The sequence below is a fragment of the Aquarana catesbeiana genome, linkage group LG04, assembly GCF_042186555.1.
Source record: "Aquarana catesbeiana isolate 2022-GZ linkage group LG04, ASM4218655v1, whole genome shotgun sequence".
NCBI classification, from domain to species: Eukaryota; Metazoa; Chordata; class Amphibia; order Anura; family Ranidae; genus Aquarana; species Aquarana catesbeiana.
In genome coordinates, this window is record NC_133327.1 from 399,903,948 (window position 1) to 399,924,426 (window position 20,479).

Here is a 20,479-nt window from a genome sequence, read left to right on the forward strand (position 1 = left end):
CTGTTGAATCAAGAAATCACATAAATAGAAGCTGTCTGACAAAGTGAAGCACGCTAACAGATCACAAAAAGCTACACATCATGCCACAATCTAAAAAAAATCAAGAACAGATTAGAAACTAAATAATGTACATGTATCAGTCTAGGAAGGGTTTCAAAGCCATTTCTAAGGCTTTGGAACTCCAGCAAACCACGGGGAGAGCCAGTATCCACAAATGGAGATAACTTGGAACAGTGGTGAACCTTCCCAGGAGTGGCCTGCCTACAAAGATTACTCCAAGAGCATGACAACGACTCATCCAGAAGGTCATAAAAGAACTCAAAACAACATCTAAAGAACTGCAGGCCTCACTTGCCTCAGGTAAGATCAGTGTTCATGATTCAACAATAAGAAAGAGACTGGGCAAAAATGGCATCCACAGGAGAGTTCCAAGGCCAAAGCCACTGCTGACCAAAAAGAACATAAAGGCTTATCTCACATTTACCAAAAAACAAGTTGATTGTCCCCAAGACTTTTAGGCAAATATTCTGTGGACTTATGAGACAAAAATGTAACTTTTTGGAAGGTGTGCGTCCCGTTACATCTGGCATAAAACGAACACAACATTTCATAACAAGAACATCATACCAACAGTCAGATATGGTGGTGGTAGCGTGATGGTCTGGGGCTACTTTGCATCTTCAGGACCTGGACGACTTTCCATAATTGATGGAACCATGAATTCTGAGCTCTACCAGAAAATCCTAAAGGAGAATGTCCGGCCATCAGTTCGGGACCTCAAGCTCAGGTGCACTTGGGTTATGCAGCAGGACAATGATCCGAAACACAACAGCAAGTCCACCTCCAAATGGTTCAAACAAAGCAAAATTTAGGTTTGGAGTGGCCTAATCAAAGCCCAGGCTTAAATCCAATTAAGATGCTGTATCATGACCTTACACAGGCTGTTCATACTGGAAAACCCTCCAATGTGGCTGAATTAAAACAATTCTGCAAAGAGTGGGCCAAAATTGCTCCACAGCTATCGCAAATGCTTGATTGCAGTTGTTGCCGCCAAGGGTGGCACAACCAGTTATTAGGTTTAGGGGGCAATTAATTTTTCACATAAAGCCAGGCAGGTTTGGACAGCTTTTTTGCCTTAACAAATGAAACCATCATTTAAAAACTGCATTGGGTTATCTTTGTGTAATAATAAAATGTTTTTGATGACCTGAGTCATTTAAGTGTGACAAATATGCAAAAAAATTTAAAATCAGAAAGGGGGCAAATACTTTTATACAGCATTGTATGTCCTGGTATCTATTGTTGCCCTGATCGGCAGGTCATTTACTTCTGGTTCCCCACCACTTTTCCCCTTTCCATTGACATACATTTGTAAGGTTGAAAGACACGACTTTACAAATTTACGGAACACTCTACAGCATTCTGCGGATATCTTGTCCTGAGGGCAGTCAGATCATGCATCCATGAACAGCCACCTTGGAGGTCTATAGACCAGCAGGATTTTATCAGCACTAATAGCCAATGGATTGTTAAAATTACTGATAGAGTCCTTGTAAAAAGGCATGAAAGAAAAAGAGACAACGTATAACATACAGCATCGCACTACAACAAATCCAATGATTTTTTTTTTTATCAGTTAGGAACCGTCAGTGGGAATAAACATTTATGATTAATGATTTGTTTGTGCACTGATCTGGCAACCACATTAACAGGTTCCTGTGATACCACAAATCACCTAACTTTATTAATGTTAAATGGCCAGATCCGGTTCAATTTGTTTGCTTATGTGTGTGTCCAAAGTGTACGGTGATCCTACAACTAAGCAATTTGGTTAATTACAGCAGAAAGTGAAGATTGTGTATTTCCTTCAAATAGGAGTAATCAGACATAACGTAGCTAAACCTTTTAATTGTATTAAATTATATTTTGACCATGCTGTTAACGTCTTTTCTAAAAGTGGTCTTTCGGCATCCTTTGCCTAGTTATTTTAAATGTAGTTTATCGTAGTAAAGAGAGTCCTTTCTGTCATAAAGGCAACATCATCCAGACTGAGGATGAGTAAAAGCATGAAATATAGGGGCCTAAATCTTTACAGTTTAGATTGCTCACAGAACATTCCAGTAGCATAAGATGGGCTTTTCACACTGTTACCCATTCCAGTGAATGTTGGAGTAATTAAACTTAATTGTTTTCACATTTTTTTTTACAATAAACTTTATTCAGTTTAACAGACAACATTCACACACAATGCCGGAACATCATCTCCAAGATAACATTTAACATTTTTTACATTACACCGGGGTATAGACCCAAATTGTTTTCACACTTAAAATAATTTTGCCACATTTGTTTTGGGTAGATTTGGAAAGGTTAGGACCTCTGTTAGGTTTGTATTTTTGTCTTAACTAAGCAGAGATTATCAAATCTTCTTTCTTTTCAACCCTTGCACAGGTGGAAGGAAAGAAAAACCCTTAATGATGAGTTGATGTGTGTATCCCTCCTGCAGCAATATTGTCTTCTGCCAACTGGGAGCCCTCCCGACCGGCAGAACACAATTATTTTACCGCTAGAGGCTATAGCCACTGGCAGTAATTGCGTGTAAAAAATCCGGCAGGCTGGTGGCACTCATGTTGATCGATTAATCCACTTAATTCACTTGGGTACAACCAGAATGCTCTTAGATGGATAAAATCTCATTACCTGCTGAACTGCCCAAGATTAGATCCTTCCATGGCCAGCTTTAGGTGTGGGAGAAAATCTAAAGTTTTAAGATGTCAGCGGAACCAGAATAGAGAAGAAATCATACAATGGTGACACTTGTTCTAGTGACAACTGTCTTAAAGGTTTTTCCTTATGTTGTAGAGATTTCCTCTCACTTCATCTTGCATGTCTGAGACAGAAGATAAAGAAAAATCTTACCAGTGGAACAGATGAAATGAAAGAATACTTGACAGAGGTTTTAACCATTCCCTGCTCTATCCAAAACAAAAAAGTGAAAAAGTTTTGTATTTAGATGTACGTTGAGCCAGTCTTTCTAAACCAGGGTTCTTTAGAACCCTAAGGTTCCTCCAGAGGTTGCCAGAGGTTATTTAAGCAATGGCTAGTTTCTACCTCTCACATATCTAATCGCTAACACCAATGATCCTTTTACCTATCTATAAGGCCCCTTTCACACATGCAGACCATTCGTTTGTTTTTCATCCATCCGTTGACGGATGAAAAACGGACATCAATGCATTCCTATGGAAAAATGGATGGCAATGAATGATTGATCATCTATTTTCATCCTCTTCCGTCAACATCCATTTTTTTGAACGGACGAAAGCCCTATTTCTCATCCGTTAAAATAACGGATCAGACGAAAATCGGATGTAAATGGACGAACGGCCTGTTTTTCATCCGCTTTTTCATTGATAGTGTATGTTATTATTATTATTATACAGGATTTATATAGCGCCAACAGTTTACGCAGCGCTTTAATGTAAAAAAAAGGATGAAAAACGGATGAAAAACTGATGAATAATGAACTGAACTAATGAAATGAAGCATGTGTGAAAGGGGCCTAAGGGGGGAATTCTTGACCACAAATGTGATGGGCATTCTTCCCGCTGACCATCACAATAATGTACCATGAACTGTAGATATATTAATTATTATCAGATGTTCCCTGGGACCAGAAAGTTATTGCAAGGGTTCTTTTGTGTTAAAAAGTTTGAGAAAGGCTGCTATAAGCATATTACACCTCTTATTATAGATAACAGGACTGTATATTTTGCAGGTATATTATATAGCACAATTTGTGTATCCATATTTAACTTTATTCCTACATTGTAAACCCTGCAGAATGTTGGGTAACCATCTGGTACTCAAAGGTTAAAAAAGATATGTCTGTAAAATTGCTCTTCAAGAATAAATGTCTCAGATTTCTGAAATATAATATTGTCTTACATCAACCAACCATACCAACTCTGCGCATGAAAATTGTTACTGAAGGTTCATATGTAATGTATAGTGGAAGAAATAGAAACACGTTACTTTCTTCCACAACTGCTTCATTAAAATAAACTAAAGTTGATTTTCTTGTAATTCACAGCCACCAGATTCTAAACATGAAGGTGGGTAGCACAAGCAGGAAAAAAGTGCACGTGTGTGTACATGTCTATTGCACGGGCATTTTTTCCATTAAACTTTGCTGATGAAGGAATGCCAGAGAAATATGTTCTTCGTTTACAGCTAAGTGACAAAACATGTCGTACATGTCTGTAGCACCGAACAGATCATACATAAAAGTCTCTCAAACCGTCAGGGCTTAGAAATGGAGTAAATGTCAGTCTAGCAGAGAAAGAAGAGAGGGGATCACTTCAGAGGAGCCTTTAATCTTTCTGTGTGTGCGTATGTTTGTGTGCAAGGCAGGGAGGGACACTGCGGATCAGCATTACCATGGGAAAGTGTCTCTGGAATGTCCCTACCCCACAATACAAGATGAGAGGCACCACCATACATTTTTCATGTTTGGGAAACTGATGTTCTTAATTTTTCTCGACTATATTATTTAATTTCAAGCGCTGTGGCGTATTACATTACCAGACTCCCTGACAGACGCTGAAATACCACAACACTGTCCCGTAGCTCAGTGTGTCTCCTCTCTTTCCCTTACATCATAACAGTGGACACGCTTTACAAGTAGACTGAGTTGATAATTGCATTTTCTGCTCATACTTTGCTGTGTTCGGTACATTACTAATTAAGTTGTAAGAAATACAAAAGTGTATGTTACTATTTAACCATGTAAGAGCCACTGTGCCATTGAACGCAGCTACTGTGCCCATCAATTGCCGCCACTGTGCCATCAAACGCAGCCACTGTGCCCATCAATTGCCGCCACTGTACCATCAAACGCAGCCACTGTGCCATCAAACGCAGCCACTGTGCCCATCAATTGCCACCACTGTGCCATCAAACGCAGCCACTGTGCCCATCAAACACAGCCACTGTGCCCATCAATTGCCACCACTGTACCATCAAACGCAGCCACTGTGCCCATCAATTGCCGCCACTGTGTCATCAAATGCAGCCACTGTGTCCATCAAACCCAGCCACTGTGCTCATCAATTGCCGCCACTGTACCATCAAACGCAGCCACTGTGCCATCAAACGCAGCCACTGTGCCCATCAATTGCCACCACTGTGCCATCAAACACAGCCACTGTGCCATCAAACGCAGCCACTGTGCCCATCAATTGCCGCCACTGTACCATCAAACGCAGCCACTGAGCCATCAAACGCAGCCACTGTGCCCATCAATTGCCACCACTGTGCCATCAAACACAGCCACTGTGCCCATCATCAAACGTAGCCACTGTGCCCATCAATTGCCACCACTGTACCATCAAACGCAGCCACTGTGCCCATCAATTTCCGCCACTGTGTCATCAAACGCAGCCACTGTGCCCATCAAACCCAGCCACTGTGCTCATCAATTGCCGCCACTGTGCCATCAAATGCAGCCACTGTGCCCATCAATTGCTGCCACTGTGCCCATCAATTTTTGCCAATGTGCCCATCAAACACAGCCACTGTGCCCATCAAAGGCAGCCACTGTGCCATATCAAATGCTCCCACTGTGCCCCATAAAATGCTGCCACTGTGCCCCATCAAATGCTCCCACTGTGCCCCATCAAATGCTCCCATTGTGCCATATCAAATGCTCCCACTGTGCCATATCAAATGCTCCCACTGTGCCATATCAAATACTCCCACTGTGCCCATCAAATGCTCCCACTGTGCCATATCAAATGCTCCCACTGTGCCCCATCAAACGCTCCCACTGTGCCATATCAAATGCTGCCAGTGTGCCCCCCGCCCGCCGTCTGCACTTACCCTGTTTCAGTGGGACAGCTTGATGCTCCTCAATGTCTTCTCCCATCCTCTCTTCACGTCCTCTGCTATGATTGGATGCCTTGGCATCCAATCACAGTGCCTGTCGTTTCAGTCAGGTGATGGGTAACAGATCCGAGCACCTGATTGGCAGAGAGGCGGTTTAGTGTTAGGAAAGCGAATATTTATTTGCTTTTCTAACACAGCTGAGTGACCTGCGAGCGCCCAGCATGGCACTCGTAGGTCACCTTTTTTGACGCCTATTAGAGCCTATGGCTCTAATCAGGTGCTTCAAACCCCCAACCCCCCCCCCCCCGCCTCTGTAATTAAGGCGCCTGGTGCCCGAAAAGGGTCCGTGCGCCTAAATAGGGCATTTCAGTTGTGGCCATAGATAGATTCATGCAATGCATGAATCTATCTAATGGTGCTAGAGGGGGTAGCAGGAGAGAGGGGGCAGTGCCCGTGAGCCATTATGGATGCACTGCCACTGGTAAGAGGTCTTTTATTATGTAAGGTTTCCAGCACCTGACTATTATGTACCCAACAGGAGTGGACATGTCATCTGAGCAGACTCTGCATTTGCACATTGGCCCTGTGGGATTTAGGGCCCATTCATACTAGATATGGGTCAGACGGGTGCTGGGAACTCTCCCATTGTTAAAGGGACTTAAAGGGACACTGCTCAGTTCTGCTTGGCTGTCAATCAATAAACAGTGAATAAGTCATTTTACTTGGCCAGTAGTTGAATGGGGAGGCCAAAAATTGTTCTTGCACAGAAATCTCTTGGTGACTGTGTCCACCGCTCGCCTTCCTTTTCAACGGGTTTACAGTTAAAACACATGTGCACTGCAGAAGAGCCTGATTGGCTCTCAGTGCTGGCTAACCCTCTCCTGGACGGTACAGTGGGTTACCAGACGTCGATACCAAGACACATTTAAAATGAAAGAAAAGCCTAATATTATATTTTCTTAAAAATGCCCCCTCCCCTCTCCTCCTCCCTGACCTGCCTAAAAAATATATATGTGTATTTACCAATTTTTATTCTGGTCCGGTTGCGTCACATGATCTGCAAGCTTCAGCTTCCCTGTGTCAGTGAGCGGATGCTGCAGAGAAAAGGAGAAAGCGCTGACAACAGCTGGGTCATGGTAGCCTATGGGTGATGTTGCAACTCCCGGAGTTCACAGTCGTTGTCAAGCGCTCCCTGAACTGTAGCTGCAGGATCACATGACTGGAACAGATTAAAAATAGATAAGTATACGGACCTATTTTATGTATATTAGGCAGGAAGAGGGGGGAGGGAACATTTTTAAGAAAAGCTTTTTCAACTTCAAGTATTTATACCACGGCGTTTAAAACTACTTCCATACCGGGCCTATTCTGGCACTTCTCTCCTACATGTAAAAATCATCATTTTTTTGCTAGAAAATTACTCAGAACCCCCAAACATTATATATTTTTTTTAGCAGACACCCTAGGGAATAAAATGGCGGTCATTGCAACTTTTTATCCTTTTTTTTGGGAAAAAAAAAACGGTTTCATGAATTAAAAGATTACAAAACAGTAAAGTTAGCCCAATTTTTTTGGATAATGTGAAAGATGATGTTACGCCGAGTAAATAGATACCTAACATGTCACGCTTTAAAATTGTGCACAGTCATGGCGCCAAACTTCGGTACTTAAAAATCTCCATAGGTGACACTTTGAACATTTTTACAGGTTACCAATTCAGAGTTACAGAGGAGGTCCAGGGCTAGAATTGTTGCACATGCTCTAATGCACACGTCGATACCTCACATGTGTGGTTTGAACGGCGTTTACATATTTGGGCGTGCGTGTGCATTCGCTTCTGAGCGCAAGCTATCGGGGACAGGGGCGTTTTAAATTTTTTTTTTTTTTTTACTTAATTTTTTTTTATTCTTACACTTTTTTTTACATTTTAATTTTTTGATCACTTTTATTCCTATTACAAGGAATGTAAAAATCTCTTGTAATAGGAATCTATGTGACAGGTCCTCTTTATGGAGAGATGCGGGGTCAATAAGACCCCACATCTCTCCTCCAGGCTGGAAAGCATGAGATCGAGAAAAAAAATTCACTAATCTCTTGCTGACAGCCGCGATTGCGGCTTTGTTTACAACCGGGAACCCAGGTGTGACGTCATAATGTCGCGCCCAGGCCTCGGACGGTCATAGAGATGACTGGTGACCATTTGGTCACTGGAAATCTTTATCGTCGTCATCCAGCACCGGCCAATTCACTGGATGGCGGCGGGAGGGGGGGAGTCCCCCCCTCCCATCGCCTATAAAATCGATCAAGCGGTGGAACTGACGCTATGATCATTCTTATCATGCACAGAATCGCCAGCTGGAAAGGATGATATTTGAATGATGCCTGTAGCTACAGGCATCATTCAGATATCCCCTCACAAACTCAAGGATGTCGTTTTACTATGGCTCGGTAGGGGGTAGGAAAGTGATTAAAAAACTATTTATTTTGCTAGATTAATTGTTGTATATACATATATATATATATATATATATATATATATATATATATATATATATATATATACTATATTACCAAAAGTATTGTGACGCCTGCCTTTACACGCACATGAACTTTAATGGCATCCCATTCTTAATCTGTAGGGTTCAATATTGAGTTGGCCTGCCCTTTGTAGCTATAACAGCTTCAACTCTTCTGGGAAGGCTGTCCACAAGGTTTAGGAGGGTCTCTATGGGAATATTTAACCATTCTTCCAGAAGTGCATTTGTGGGGTCAGGCACTGATGTGGACGAGAAGGCCTGGCTCAAGGGTCTCCGCTCACCCCAGTTCACCCAAAAGTTGTTCTATCGGGTTGAGGTCAGGACTCTGCGCAGGCCAGTCAAGTTCCTCAACCCCAAACTCGCTCATCCATGTCTTTGTGGACCTTGCTTTGTGCACTGGTCCAAATCATTTGGTGGAGGGGGGATTATGGTGTGGGGTTGTTTTTTAGGAGTTGGGCTTGGCCCCTTAGTTCCAGTGAAGGGAACTCTTAAGGTGTCAGCATACCAAGACACGCATCCAACTTTGTGGGAACAGTTTGGGGATGGCCCCTTCCTGTTCCCACATGCCTGCGCACCAGTGCAAGGTCCATAAAGAGACTGTGAGCCACAGTCTCTCCTTTATTCCATTGTTCTGCAAATCTATGTACACTACAAACTGTATGATTGAATTGGTTCTGATATCGCTGTTTTACTAACCTGACAGCTCATTATTCTAAATAGGAAACCTTCATTTTGTTTGCAAATATTAAAGATTCTAACTACCAGCAAGAATAAGTCCTTACATTTAAAGAGCACCTGTCATTTCAGATCCATCATGGCAGCGCCTGTTAGCGGGCATCCACTCACCTGCTGCTGCTGTTGTGTCACTGCCGCATCACCAGCCGTCCCATTAAAGTGAATGAGACTGTCGGTGAGTTAAAAGCGAGTCAGAGATGGAGCCGCTGCAGGACAGAGATGACAGTTGCTCTTTAAAAATTATGATTTAAATCGAGTTGATTTAAATATTTAAATCAAGCCTTTTTACTAGTGATTTAAATCATGATTTAAATCAACTTGATTTAAATCAAATCCACCCTGATATGCACCTGGTAAAAGAGTGAGGGGCTAAAAGCCCATATTTGGGCAATACATATGTGGCTGAAAGACTCAAATACTTAATATGTTTGTTTTGTTTTTTTACCATGAAATTGATTTGAACATTTTTAGTCTTTATTTTATATATCTGTATGTTTTGTTTATTTTAAAGGAAACGATTGTGAATTGAATGAACATTAAGTTGCAACTGTTATAAATAATAATTGTATCTGCTTTTTGTTTGAAGGTTACTTTGATGCCCATGCCCTGGCTATGGACTTCATGAGCATTGGTTTTCGAGAGTGTTTAACAGAAGTTGCAAGATATCTCAGCTCTGTTGAAGGCATGGACACATCTGACCCCCTTCGAGTGAGACTTGTTTCCCATCTTAGTACCTGTGCCTCACAAAGGGAAGCCGTAGCTATGACATCATCAATGACCCAACACCAGCACTCTCTGCATCCTCACCATTGGGCGACAGCTTTCCATCAACTTCCTGCAGCTTTGTTGCAACAAAATGGACTCTCTTCATCTGACAGTATTCCTTGCAGACTTTCCACAGCTACAGAGATGCCACCACAACATGGCTCTGCTCTTCTCACAGCCACATTTGCTCATGCAGATGCTGCTCTTAGAGTGCCTTCAATTGGTAGTGTTGCTTCCAGTGTTCCGCCTCTCTCTACCTCCTTGCTGTCACTTTCAGCTACAGTACATGCTGCAGCTGCAGCTGCGGCACAGGGCTTCCCTCTGTCATTTGCCGGAGCCTTCCCAATACTTCCACCGGGGGCAGCGGCAGCTATGGCAGCTTCTGCAACGGCCATTTCTTCACCCTTGTCTTCCGTTTCTAGCCCGCGACAAGCTAGTGCCAGCACAAATAATAAGCCATATCGACCATGGGGGACTGAAGTAGGGGCGTTTTAACAAGCTGCTATTCAAAAGACTGGTTTAAATGATGAACTATCATGTGCAGGAACAATGTCCTTGGTTACAATAAAATATTATGTCTGAAGTATACAGATGACCTGTGGACTTAGAAAAATGCATAATCTAATTTTATATGTTGCTTCTAGAAGGTAAATACCAAATGTATCATAACATCTAAGGTGAATTTATGGAATTCTTAGCCCAAGTCTGATCTCTGTTTCATTTTCCACTTGCATAACATGGGATTAGCTGATCAATGTTACCCACCATCGAGTATTTGCCAAAAACAGGGAAAAAAATACAGCAAAAATAATGTTAAAGTAACAAATCATATTTCTTTTTTCAATTTATTAGTGCAGGATTGAGAGCAAAAGAAGAAACCTGAATAGTTGCTGTTGTTACCATCTGTTTTTGATGCTATTTTCAAAAATTAGCCCAGTAGAAGTGTCAAGGGGATATAACTGGCCATTTGGCTCTTTGCCATTGACAGCAAATTAAGTGGCACTGAGTTCCAGATAATTATTCAGTCACTATTTAATCACTTCTGTTTTATTGAAAGCAAGCACTTCAGTCTATGACAATATATTTACAGCCCAATCGTTTGCTGATCTGTTATATTTAAGCGATCTATCGAAGGGCGGAATTAAAAAAGCCAAGTGATCATTCATTGGCTGTCACTTGGTTCTAATAAGGCTTCTTATTCCAGCCTTCAGAAGGCTGATTATACTGAAACCAAACTTGTGTACCATATAGAGCAGGGATATGCAATTAGCGGACCTCCAGCTGTTGCAGAACTACAAGTCCCATGAGGCATAGCAATACTCTGACAGCCACAGGCATGACACCCAGAGGCAGAGGCATGATAGGACTTGTAGTTTTACAAAAGCTGGAGGTCCGCTAATTGCATATCCCTGATATAGAGTGTGTCACAATTAAATAGAGGTCTCCTACACTTCAGCACATTGAAAGTTAATTTGCCTCGCGTGAAATACAGAGTCTGCCATTATTGACCTGTTTTTGGATTTGCTGGTTGACTGGCTGTTATCCTCTTTGAATGCCTTAAAGTCCAACTGACCTCTCACTTTAAACCAGCAAAAAACAATCCAGGTGCATCAAATTACAATGTGCTTAGTTTTATACAGTTTGTTTTCTTTCTAAAGCAGTCACAGCCTGAGTAGAAAAGTCTATCCCCTGCTGCATGCTGCAGAGTCTCTCTGCAGAGGTCTGACAAGACCCCTTGCTGAGTCAGTGCCAGAGCTCACCTATCAGCAGAAAGCATCTGATCTGATTCAGTAAGGGGCTTGTTGGAGCCTCTGCAAACTGTTATGCCTCGTACACATGATCGGACTTTCAACAAAATGGACAACAAAACCGTGGAATTTTATTTGAAGGTTGTTGGCTCCAAGTTGTCTTGCATACACACAGTCACACAAATGTTGGCCAACAATTACGAACGTAGTGACGTACAAGACGTACGTGATATCTCCATTACGAACGCTAGTTATATCTCCGGCTCGTACTTGATTCCGAGCATGCGTGGACTTTTGTCCAATGGACTTGTGTACACAAGATCAGAAAGTCCGACAACAAACATTTGTTGGCGGAAAATTTGAGAACCCGCTAGCCAACATTTGTTGGCGGAAAGTCCGCCAACAAATGTTCTATGGAGCATACACACGGTCGGACTTTCCGCCAACAAGCTCATATCCAACATTTGTTGTCAGAAAATCCGATCGTGTGTACGGGGCATAAGACAGATGATTTTTACTGAGAGTTCAAATAGGCTTTAAATTTCCTTTAACCTGCCCATATAACACATATGTGCAGTGGCAAGAGGATGGGGTTTAACGCCCAAACACCACACATATGCGTCAGTGGGTGGCCGTTGTTTCTGTGCTCAGAGCACTCTCTCTACAGGTTCCAAGTGCAGAGACCAAGCTGTCAAAGACCACTCTCGCCAATCCCCCCCAACAATCAATAGCCAGCAGGACTGGCTTCCGATCATGTGACCACTGTGACACCCAATCCTTCCAATCCCCTGGGTGTATAGATCCTATTAAAGGAACGCCGAGGCTTGGTGGAAAAGGATTAAGCAGAGAAAAGTTAACACTATAACCCATTAAGGCCATGCTGTCCTTCACTTTATGACATGAAGTTCCAGACCAGGGATGGTACCAGTGGCAATAAAGGCGGTTCAACAGTTCCGAAACTAGATCATTTAGACTTTTATCCATATAACCTGCTTTTTCCCTGTGTATGCTGTGGTCACAGACTGCATCTGTTAGTTAATAGATAAAAAAGGAGAACTGATTAAGTAGGTATGTTTTGTTTCAGATACTGTAAATCATGTGTTACCCATAGCGTTGAATGCTAACATAGAAACTTCATGTAAAAAGTCACAAGCAAATGTATTTTGCATGCCTGCGCCATACAAATTGAGAACAATGAGTGTTAGGTCACCACTGGGAACAATGAAAACTAGATTTAGGGACAGAGTTAAAAGTCAGCTAAAGCGATTCATTAATGGTGTATTACAAATACAGTATTGTCTGTGCCAAATCAAACCAGTCAGACATCAGGATAAAATTATAGCAGTTAAAATTGCTGATTTGTTCTGGAAGCTGCTCATGGGCTGTTTTCCGTGATCACATGGTAGTTCAGTATATCAATGGTCAACCTAACATGCTTGTTCCTGGTCACTGACTCACTAAGTAGGTAGGGATTAGGATGGCATATGTAAACCAATGTCAGTCCAGAATGAGTCTTTTGACATTGGAACGCCATAGTGCTAAACAGCCTATGATGTTTTATATACTTGCATGTACATGGGGATTGCTTAAAACAATGGCACAAGGATTAATATTATCATCACAGATTTGCAGTGTAGTCTTTTTTAGCACTAAATCAGAGATAAAGGGAAAAGTCGCACAACAGGACTTTTACTTTTAAAGCTTACATTTTATTTTTTATGCACTGAAACCTGTTGTATTATCATTGTTTAAAAAGTTTATTAAGGGGCTGGACCCATGTGAAAGAGATAGATGAGCAGTGGGTATTAAAGCTGAACTCTGGGAAGATATAAATAAGACAGCTTAACGCAACTCTGTATTCATTTATACATACTAAATTGATTTCGGGTAATGAAAGTGCTGTAAGTGTCTGAATTTCACCTGGTATCAGCCCATTTCAGACCCTGTACAGCAGAGCTCAGAGAGGGGCCGGAAGAAGCAAGGATAATAGGAGGAGAGAGCAGGGTGACAAAGAAATTAGCTCATCGGTGTGCTGCTTCTCCTTTCACTGTCCAGTCAGAGGCTGAGGCAGGACCTGTAAGTGTTATTAAAAGAGTTTGTAAGCCCTCACAATGATCTTCTCTTATTTGCACCCATTTGGTCTTAAAAACATACCATTGAAACCATTTTGTGATATCTGTTTGTTAAAGTACAAAATATACCCATTGATTTTGTCAGAAATCTTGTTAGCTGATAACTTCCTATGCTCTTTGCTTGTATACAAGGTGAGATTATGGAGAGGTCTGTGTTCTTTGAAATCCATCAGGTATGAAGTAGGCAGGGCTGACACATGTGCTAAGAAACTCAAAGTATACTGTGTTGTCATGTCAAAGAGGAGGGTATTCTATTTTAAGCATATCAACAGTTATTTTTTCTGTATTTGTTGCTTGTTCAAAGGGATAAAACATGGGGAAATGTGCTTTTGTTGCAGGGATGTACAAAATATACATTTTTTTTAAATTTGCCTTGACATACACTTGAACTGCAGCAGAGAGCAGGGCTGCGCTGCGTGGCAGAGCTGTGTAGATCTCAGTAGGGGATGGATAGAAATACAAATCCTTTGTTAGGTGAAACAGCTCTAAAATATGTTTTTTTTTTTTTTTTTTGTTTTTTTTTATATTGAGCATAGAGTTCAGCTTTGAAGGTTTGGTATGCTTTTGCACAAGTTCTACATAACAAATACTTTAAACTAAAGTTTGCTCTATCTAATGGTGACAATTTTAACTGTCTTCCTTCCAATATTTTAAAAAAAAAACAATTGTTAAAAGCAAGAAACCAGCTAAAGACTGTGTTTACATTCTAGATACATTTACTTACAATTCTATATGTGAGGAATTCAGGAGATTGCAAATGGAGTCCTCTGTATTCCCTTTGCCCTATTAGCATGTAAAACAAGATTGCTGAAAACTGAAGGCAAAATTTCCTTCTTCCTAGGCCCACCAACCTAGCAGAGCCAAAACAAGGTTTAACTCACTCCACTTGAATGTAATAAGGTAGTCAAGAGTGTGTAGTTAGAAACCTCAGAAAGGAGAACATACCACTAAAGTCCACCAAAAGCTCAAATATATTTTTTTTAATAGACCGACCCATTAGCTGGCCATAGATGGGTACAATTTGGAAAAAAAATTCATAGCAAAAGAATGTCCTAACAAAGTTTGTTCATTTTTCTAATCATTAGCAGGTCAAATTAACGTTTGTTTTCTACTGCAGTGACAAAAAAAAAAATTTAAGAGAGCAAAATGGAATATTTTTCCTGAACGAATTTGTAAAAGTGTTTTTGTATTCATTCCAGAATCAAATTTTAAAAGCAAACAAAATCTTTTCAAGCCATGCAAACGTTCTGAAAATTTGTGTACAAAATCTCCTAAGGCTTTTCCTGAGAATTTTCATTAGAAATTCTATCCATCTATGACCAGCTTTAGTAGTAAGGTGCAGTGGAAGATGTCAAGAGAAATAATAAGGTAAAGCCTAGATCATATTACATTTAGCCATCTTTCTTCACCGGCAGTAAACTAAGATAAAAATAAAGTTGGCGCCCCTGCAGGATTAAATCATAATGTAAATGGATAAAAGACAATCGGCAACTCCATACATGCTCCAAATTTATTGTAACTCCATGAAAGATAAATATGTACAGCATACGTGTGCACCGCATACTAGCACATTGTGACAGACTTATCTGTAAAGCAGATCCCTCCCACGCAGTGCTGTCACAGATTCACCCGGTCTTCCTTCCAGGTTCACAGGCTCCGGATGTATGAAAGGCTGGGGCTGCGGTGACGTCACATCCTCAGCTCCGGCACTGAGCTCTAAAGGTACAGTACAGGATGCAGTCCCTTCAGAGCACTTACACTGGTGACATCACCGACAGCATCCCTTGTGAATATCTCCTAAACAGTGCAGGTTTAGGAGATTCACTGTTCCTACAGGTAAGTCTTATTATAGGCTTACCTGTGTAGGTACATGTTCAAAAGTGGAGTTTAACTGAAAGAACTGTAATGGAATATTCTGATTTGCCAGAGCAATAATAATTTGTATAATCAGTTAACATTGATATAATTCCCGACACCTTAGGCGATGTTATACTTTATAAACTGAACAAATATGGAAAATGCGCAAGGGGTTATGTGATTACAACCACAATCTTTTTAACCTGATTAAAATGACCTTTTCACCACAGGGTAACTTACAAAAAAAAATCAAATTCTGTAAAAGAAAAGGCTGCCCATGTTCCTGTGTTGTGAAATGCTGCCGAATGCAGCCGCTGTAGTTTTTTGACTGGTTGGCTGACCCCCCCCCCCCCCCCCCCCCCCGCTGCATGCAATGCAACAAACCACTGTGTGCGGCAGGAGCAGCAGGTATTCAAACATGTTGTGTGAAATACATTTAGCAGCTTGAGAGCAGCTAAAGCAGTGTTTAGCGACACGGGCCAATATAAACATGACTATAGTGCTGCTTATATATTTTTTTTATATATAAATGGCCTAGTGGTGACAGGGTCACTTTAAAGAGAATCTAAAATCAAGAAAAAATCTTTAACATGCAGCAATCCACTAATAGGAAATATAGCATGGCATAGTCTTTTTGTATTTGGATTTATAATACAATGTAATGTTAAAGCCCACATCCAGATTTTGTGTTACCGGCCCCAAGATGACCCAAACAAATGTTTTCCTTTACTAACTGTTGCAGCCGCTGTCAGCATTGTATGAATTGTAGCATTGGCTACATACAATATACAGCACCGTGCTCTGGCAGCAGTATGGGGGCTTCCCATCCCACTCCTGGGACAAAGTCAAGGTGGGCCGAGTACTGTTTAGCCATTCATAGGATGCCTTATATTTTTATAAATGAATAGAAGGCTTCCACTGATTGGCCGAGGTGGAGATTGTAATGTCATCTGCTCGTCTCTCCTCAGCCAATCAGAAGAAGCCTTGTATTCATTCATAAAAATACAAGGCTTCCTATGAATGGCTGAGCAGCAGACTTGATTTTGTTCCGGTGTTTCGTCAGATTAGGCGACCAGTCAGAAATTGTAACGGAAGTGACGTTCTGTTGCTGCCATCTTGCTACACCCCACACTCGTCCACAGTAAGAATACGGTGAGAAGGCAGCAAGCGGACATCTTGTTACACCCACCAGAGTTTTGTATTTCACACTTATTTTTAACAGTAAACTGAGCTTATATAGTGAAATGCATTATTTAAAAAGCTGTCTGACAGTTTAGATGTTAAATTTTAAAAGCAGCGGCAAGCCTGTTGATCTCACAGGGTTGCTAATCTGACAGAACACGGGTGATGTGAAAAATCAACATCAAAACAGTCTGAGGGATTTTAAAATACTGAATTTCACTATATAAGCTGAGTTTACTGTTAAAAATAAGTGAAAAATGCCAGACTCCGGTGGGTGTAACAAGATGTCCGCTTGCCGCCTTCTCACTGTATCCTTACTGTGGACGAGTGCGGGGTGTAGCAAGATGGAACGCCACTTCCGTTACAAATTCTGATGGTTCGCATAATCTGACGAAACACCGGGAACAGGTCAGGAAGTCCCCATACCGCTGCCAGAACACAGAGCTGTATACAATAGAGCTGTATACAATATGTAGCTGATGCCCCATACAGTTTATACAACACTGACAGCAGCCACATTTCCTATTAATGGAAATAGATTATAAATCCTTAGGCCTCGTTTACACAGGTCGCCCAGGGGAGATAAAAAACAATCAGTGAGCCTTGCTTTTACCACCCTTTGAGCCTGCAGTCTTGTTAACACACATCGCTGTGGTTGGGGCACAACACAAGTGAAAATTTTACAGCCTGTGGTGTTTGTAAAAATACAACCCTTTTAAGTGCATGGGGCTGCACCACTCAACTTTGTACCATTGTGTAATGCATGCCACTGCGAAATGGCGCTGTGGACTTTCACTCGTTAAAACAGCCATTCCACCACAGATTGCTTTTCAGAGGGGTGGTAACCACCTGCACATGTAAATGAGTACTTAAAGTACATATACTAATTTCTAAGGTTTGTTTAGGTTAGGGTGTGTGTGTGTGTGGGGGGTCTTTGTTCAATTGGATTGATTTCCCTTCACTTCCTCTTCCTCTTCCAAAAAGACACAACAGGAAGTGAAATCAAAATCTCTCTAGAATGGGAGGAAATAATTTCAAAGGTAGTTGTAACTATGCCATATACCCCACAGGAAGATTTGATCCCACCTTTTGTTTCAATGACAACTGCAAATGTTTGGATATCCCAGTATTTTCTGCCCTGGTGACAATCAACAGTAAGGGCCCTTTCACACTGGGGCGGGGGGCGGCGCCAGCGGTAAAGCGCTGCACCGTCGGTATGCGGCCGCTAGCGGGGCGGTTTTACCCCCCGCTAGCGGCCGAGAAATGGTTAAAAACCACTGCAAAGCGCCTCTGCAGAGGCGCTTTGCCAGCGGTATAGCCGCGCCGTCCCATTGATTTCAATGGGCAGGAGCGGTATACGCTCCTTCACCGCTCCGAAGATGCTGCTAGCAGGACTTTTTCTCCTGTCCTGCCAGCGCACCGCTCCAGTGTGAAAGCCCTCGGGGCTTTCAAACTGGAATGAAAGCAGCGGCACTTTCGGGTCGGTTTGCAGGCGCTATTATTAGCGCAATAGCGCCTGCAAACCGCCCCAGTGTGAAAGGGCCCAAAAGAAAGATGATGTTCGAATCAGAAACACCAGTAGTAAAAGCCCAATCAGAGCTTTAAAGTACAGTAAAAGTAAATGCAAAACTTTTTTTTTTAGTTTTGCATAGAGTGGAGAGGGATTAGAGCACCTGTCAACTTTTACTGCTGTCTGTGCCCCCGTTAGGGAGATTCACCCTCTCTATTTGTCCTGCTTATCATTATCATTGAAAGTAAAAGTAAAAGAAAACCCCAAATGTTGGGTTGCCTCCAGAAAAGTAATAGAGGGGAAATCTCCCAATAGGGACACTAGTTCTGGGGACCTGGGGGTTTCCAGGGAATTCCCTTCATTTCTTCTCACTTCCTGTTTGGCCATGGGACAGAAAGTGAAGGCAAATCTCCGCAATGGGACACAGATGGCAAAATAAATGGCGATACTCTATCCAAAATGAAAAATACAATTTTGTCTATAGTTCTACTTGAAAAAAACGTTTTAGCTTTATATTCACTTTAAATGACTTTGGGAGCATCTATTTTGAATGAATATATACTGTTCAGTAACAGAGTGAACTGCTTTTTTTTTGCTATACTGCCATCTGTGTCCTATAGGAGAGATTTCCCTTCACTTCCTGTTCCATAACCAGGAAAAATCCCTCCAAAGGTATGGATTCCCAGTGTGTCACCAGAGTCACCACTGGAAGTTTTCCCCTCTATTAATGTCCCAGAGTCAACCCAAAATGTGGGATTTTCTTTTACTTTCACTTTTAATGATAATAGTAAACAGGACAAATAGTGGGGGTGAATCTCCCTAATGGGGGCACAGGCAGCACTAAAACCGGACTGCTGTTGTAATCGCTATCCACTAGCCAAAATGTAAAAAAAAAGTTTTGCATTTAGGTACTCTAAGCCTGGGTTCACACTTTAGCGATGCAGGAACCAGCACGATTCCAGCGCCGGTTCCGGCATCATATCTCTCCCACAGGCAGTCCACCCTGCCCTCTGCAGATCGCTGGGGGTGTCAATACAATGTTAATGACACCCCCAGATCAGTTCACAGATCGCAGTGCGAACTGTGGATTCGGACAAAAATCAAATCGCATGGGTGAGAACACCTATGTGATCCAATTCCAGTACAGGGAAAAAAAAGTCCCTGCACTATTTTTGTGCTAATCCAATGCGAGTTCAGCCATACAACTGTATGGCTGAACTCGCATTGCACAGACATTGCATGTGATTGGCACAGCAGTGCGGGTGCGAATCACATGCAATGCCTGTGTTCGCTACAAGGTGAACCTGGGCTTAAGGAAAGCTAAATTCCTCTTTATGGGGGAAAGCAGATTTGTTCATTACATACGCAGGATATACTTCGTTTTTATAGTGCTGCAGAATAGATGTGCCTTAGACAGCCCATAGGTAGACAGATATCTCTCTAACACGGGGTTGGGGGGGAGATGAATGTCCAGCTTCAGTGGATGCCTGGGGACCAGTATAATATTTGGCCGACAGTGACGATGGTACATACGCATTAATTTGATCTTTTATTCTCCGCTTTATAACAATTTGGAGAATCTCTGTGTTAAGTATACTTACCTCTCTCAGTACAAGTGTTTTTTAAGCCTGGCCTACTGAAAACAGTGTATTCTCTCCATGGCTATGATCTTATCTCAACAGTTCATATTTAGGAGGGCTGAGGGACTTCAGTGACACACAGAATCTCCTCTAGTGACTAATCTACAAATCTATATATTTAGTACAATAGTGGAAATATGAAACAGCAAGCATGCACAAACATAAAAAGGCAAATCAGAAATTACTTTAAGCTAATGATTAAACTAATCATTTAAAATACGTGTTCTTTTGAAAGTTCATTTTAGTTCACTTTATATCAAAACAGCCAGGGCTGCTGATTTTCCATCTCTGAGCAATGGCAATACGATTTTAAAGAAAACCTGAACTCAGAGCAACATGTAGATTGCAGCCCCTGACCTATCCCTCTGAAGATGCTAATTGCCTGGTAGGCAATCTGATTAAATAGCTTCAGTGCTATTGGAGTCGCCAAGCCCAGAATAAGTTTAGTGATCAAGAGTTTTGGCTTCTTTTGCTATATGCTTTTTCT

At 41.7% G+C, this 20,479-nt stretch overlaps 1 protein-coding gene across 2 annotated transcripts in view; it reads left to right on the plus strand.

Moving 5' to 3' along the window:
- The window catches only part of HEY2 (hes related family bHLH transcription factor with YRPW motif 2), a 53,900-nt gene extending 41,169 nt beyond the window's left edge, over positions 1–12,731 (plus strand). For both annotated transcript variants that reach the window (XM_073627198.1, XM_073627199.1), the window contains exon 5: positions 9,745–12,731. In XM_073627198.1, coding sequence (XP_073483299.1) covers positions 9,745–10,418 — 674 coding nt within the window. In that variant the 3' untranslated portion in view covers positions 10,419–12,731. The remainder of the gene's footprint in view (positions 1–9,744) is intronic.
- Positions 12,732–20,479: the final 7,748 nt, after the last annotated feature.